Source organism: Phytophthora sojae, assembly GCF_000149755.1.
Source record: "Phytophthora sojae unplaced genomic scaffold PHYSOscaffold_2, whole genome shotgun sequence".
Classification (NCBI taxonomy): domain Eukaryota; phylum Oomycota; class Peronosporomycetes; order Peronosporales; family Peronosporaceae; genus Phytophthora; species Phytophthora sojae.
The window spans coordinates 10340758-10345119 of NW_009258116.1; the positions used below are offsets into that span (position 1 = coordinate 10340758).

General features: G+C 47.3%; 1 protein-coding gene across 1 annotated transcript in view; it reads right to left on the bottom strand.

Moving 5' to 3' along the window:
• Positions 1-875, bottom strand: part of PHYSODRAFT_485671 (hypothetical protein) — a gene marked incomplete at both ends in the record, with an annotated part of 2140 nt that extends 1265 nt beyond the window's left edge. The window contains one exon of the mRNA XM_009523033.1: positions 678-875. Coding sequence (XP_009521328.1) covers positions 678-875 — 198 coding nt within the window. The remainder of the gene's footprint in view (positions 1-677) is intronic.
• Between the last annotated feature and the right edge of the window lie 3487 nt (positions 876-4362).

Here is a 4362-nt window from a genome sequence, read left to right on the forward strand (position 1 = left end):
AGCCACTCTATGAAGCGAGATAAAGTTCGTAGATAGACGTACTTGGTGTTGTCAGAGGTGATACTTCCCAGCACTTGCTCAACGCGAGCATCGAGAGCTTCCATCGTTACTTAAACTGCGACTCTTGCCGATAGAAACTGTATCGAAATAGCATAGAAATATTTCTAGTTTTTGTTTCGTTCACTTTGCACGACGAATTCCATTTATCTATACTTCTACGGAAATCGCCGTGCGAATCTGCCACTTCGTATAGAATTCGGGGTGCAAATTGACCGGCGAATTCCACGAATGCAAAAATGCCAGATATACAAAAATCAAATGAAACTGTCAATAATGCAAAATGTAGTGGAATTCATCGTGCAGTTTGCACGAAGCATATTGTGCCGCACATTTGGTACACAGTGTGAAAGTAGAAACACTACCACTTCGAAGTAAATGTGTATTGTGTAAGCTTACCGCTACTCACCTACGTAATGGTAGCTAGTCTAGCTGGAGCTGTGCCTTGCATGCTCACGGGCGAGTGTTCTCCACGATAGTTGGTCAAGTCTATGCGCTCTTCCTTTACTCGACGTCGATGAGAACGGTAAACGATTCTTTACTTGCTCAAAAAGAAGGCCAGCCGAATCGAGAGAGCTGTGCGCTCGCAGGACCTCATCACTCGTCAGAAGTGCTTCAACGAAGCGCATCAGCCACTGAAGCTCTGCAAGCCGGATCTTTTGTAGTCTTGAAGCCATATCGTGCTTTGATAGCTGCTTTAGTGGCGGTTGCCCAGCACACCATTGCTGCCACACAACGCGAACGGTTCTTGCGGGTAGCACAAACTCTCTTGGCACTTGATGAAAGCCCCCACCCCATGTGTAAAGCTCGGTGTGCATCGTTGCAGTAGCATTCACCGAGGACTCTGTCTGAGTGTGAAGGTACACTATCGCCGAGCGAACATTTCCAAAAGTCGACTTTCCGGTGACACCACGCTGCTCCATCGAGGTCAAGTAGCGCATACACTCCATAGTACTTAATACACTTAGATTGACAGGGCTTCGTAAAGGGACGATAGAGAACCACTGCGCGATACTCTCCCCATTAATTGCACCCAGCTCACGAAACGTACTAGTAAACAGGACTTGCCGTCGATCCGCCTCCGTATTCTCGTAGAGCCACTCTATGAAGCGAGATAAAGTTCGTAGATAGACGTACTTGGTGTTGTCAGAGGTGATACTTCCCAGCACTTGCTCAACGCGAGCATCGAGAGCTTCCATCGTTACTTAAACTGCGACTCTTGCCGATAGAAACTGTATCGAAATAGCATAGAAATATTTCTAGTTTTTGTTTCGTTCACTTTGCACGACGAATTCCATTTATCTATACTTCTACGGAAATCGCCGTGCGAATCTGCCACTTCGTATAGAATTCGGGGTGCAAATTGACCGGCGAATTCCACGAATGCAAAAATGCCAGATATACAAAAATCAAATGAAACTGTCAATAATGCAAAATGTAGTGGAATTCATCGTGCAGTTTGCACGAAGCATATTGTGCCGCACATTTGGTACACAGTGTGAAAGTAGAAACACTACCACTTCGAAGTAAATGTGTATTGTGTAAGCTTACCGCTACTCACCTACGTAATGGTAGCTAGTCTAGCTGGAGCTGTGCCTTGCATGCTCACGGGCGAGTGTTCTCCACGATAGTTGGTCAAGTCTATGCGCTCTTCCTTTACTCGACGTCGATGAGAACGGTAAACGATTCTTTACTTGCTCAAAAAGAAGGCCAGCCGAATCGAGAGAGCTGTGCGCTCGCAGGACCTCATCACTCGTCAGAAGTGCTTCACGAAGCGCATCAGCCGCTGAAGCTCTGCAAGCCGGATCTTTTGTAGTCTTGAAGCCATATCGTGCTTTGATAGCTGCTTTAGTGGCGGTTGCCCAGCACACCATTGCTGCCACACAACGCGAACGGTTCTTGCGGGTAGCACAAACTCTCTTGGCACTTGATGAAAGCCCCCACCCCATGTGTAAAGCTCGGTGTGCATCGTTGCAGTAGCATTCACCGAGGACTCTGTCTGAGTGTGAAGGTACACTATCGCCGAGCGAACATTTCCAAAAGTCGACTTTCCGGTGACACCACGCTGCTCCATCGAGGTCAAGTAGCGCATACACTCCATAGTACTTAATACACTTAGATTGACAGGGCTTCGTAAAGGGACGATAGAGAACCACTGCGCGATACTCTCCCCATTAATTGCACCCAGCTCACGAAACGTACTAGTAAACAGGACTTGCCGTCGATCCGCCTCCGTATTCTCGTAGAGCCACTCTATGAAGCGAGATAAAGTTCGTAGATAGACGTACTTGGTGTTGTCAGAGGTGATACTTCCCAGCACTTGCTCAACGCGAGCATCGAGAGCTTCCATCGTTACTTAAACTGCGACTCTTGCCGATAGAAACTGTATCGAAATAGCATAGAAATATTTCTAGTTTTTGTTTCGTTCACTTTGCACGACGAATTCCATTTATCTATACTTCTACGGAAATCGCCGTGCGAATCTGCCACTTCGTATAGAATTCGGGGTGCAAATTGACCGGCGAATTCCACGAATGCAAAAATGCCAGATATACAAAAATCAAATGAAACTGTCAATAATGCAAAATGTAGTGGAATTCATCGTGCAGTTTGCACGAAGCATATTGTGCCGCACATTTGGTACACAGTGTGAAAGTAGAAACACTACCACTTCGAAGTAAATGTGTATTGTGTAAGCTTACCGCTACTCACCTACGTAATGGTAGCTAGTCTAGCTGGAGCTGTGCCTTGCATGCTCACGGGCGAGTGTTCTCCACGATAGTTGGTCAAGTCTATGCGCTCTTCCTTTACTCGACGTCGATGAGAACGGTAAACGATTCTTTACTTGCTCAAAAAGAAGGCCAGCCGAATCGAGAGAGCTGTGCGCTCGCAGGACCTCATCACTCGTCAGAAGTGCTTCAACAAAGCGCATCAGCCGCTGAAGCTCTGCAAGCCGGATCTTTTGTAGTCTTGAAGCCATATCGTGCTTTGATAGCTGCTTTAGTGGCGGTTGCCCAGCACACCATTGCTGCCACACAACGCGAACGGTTCTTGCGGGTAGCACAAACTCTCTTGGCACTTGATGAAAGCCCCCACCCCATGTGTAAAGCTCGGTGTGCATCGTTGCAGTAGCATTCACCGAGGACTCTGTCTGAGTGTGAAGGTACACTATCGCCGAGCGAACATTTCCAAAAGTCGACTTTCCGGTGACACCACGCTGCTCCATCGAGGTCAAGTAGCGCATACACTCCATAGTACTTAATACACTTAGATTGACAGGGCTTCGTAAAGGGACGATAGAGAACCACTGCGCGATACTCTCCCCATTAATTGCACCCAGCTCACGAAACGTACTAGTAAACAGGACTTGCCGTCGATCCGCCTCCGTATTCTCGTAGAGCCACTCTATGAAGCGAGATAAAGTTCGTAGATAGACGTACTTGGTGTTGTCAGAGGTGATACTTCCCAGCACTTGCTCAACGCGAGCATCGAGAGCTTCCATCGCTACTTAAACTGCGACTCTTGCCGATAGAAACTGTATCGAAATAGCATAGAAATATTTCTAGTTTTTGTTTCGTTCACTTTGCACGACGAATTCCATTTATCTATACTTCTACGGAAATCGCCGTGCGAATCTGCCACTTCGTATAGAATTCGGGGTGCAAATTGACCGGCGAATTCCACGAATGCAAAAATGCCAGATATACAAAAATCAAATGAAACTGTCAATAATGCAAAATGTAGTGGAATTCATCGTGCAGTTTGCACGAAGCATATTGTGCCGCACATTTGGTACACAGTGTGAAAGTAGAAACACTACCACTTCGAAGTAAATGTGTATTGTGTAAGCTTACCGCTACTCACCTACGTAATGGTAGCTAGTCTAGCTGGAGCTGTGCCTTGCATGCTCACGGGCGAGTGTTCTCCACGATAGTTGGTCAAGTCTATGCGCTCTTCCTTTACTCGACGTCGATGAGAACGGTAAACGATTCTTTACTTGCTCAAAAAGAAGGCCAGCCGAATCGAGAGAGCTGTGCGCTCGCAGGACCTCATCACTCGTCAGAAGTGCTTCAACGAAGCGCATCAGCCGCTGAAGCTCTGCAAGCCGGATCTTTTGTAGTCTTGAAGCCATATCGTGCTTTGATAGCTGCTTTAGTGGCGGTTGCCCAGCACACCATTGCTGCCACACAACGCGAACGGTTCTTGCGGGTAGCACAAACTCTCTTGGCACTTGATGAAAGCCCCCACCCCATGGTAAAGCTCGGTGGCATCGTGCAGTAGCATTCACCGAGGACTCGTCGAGGG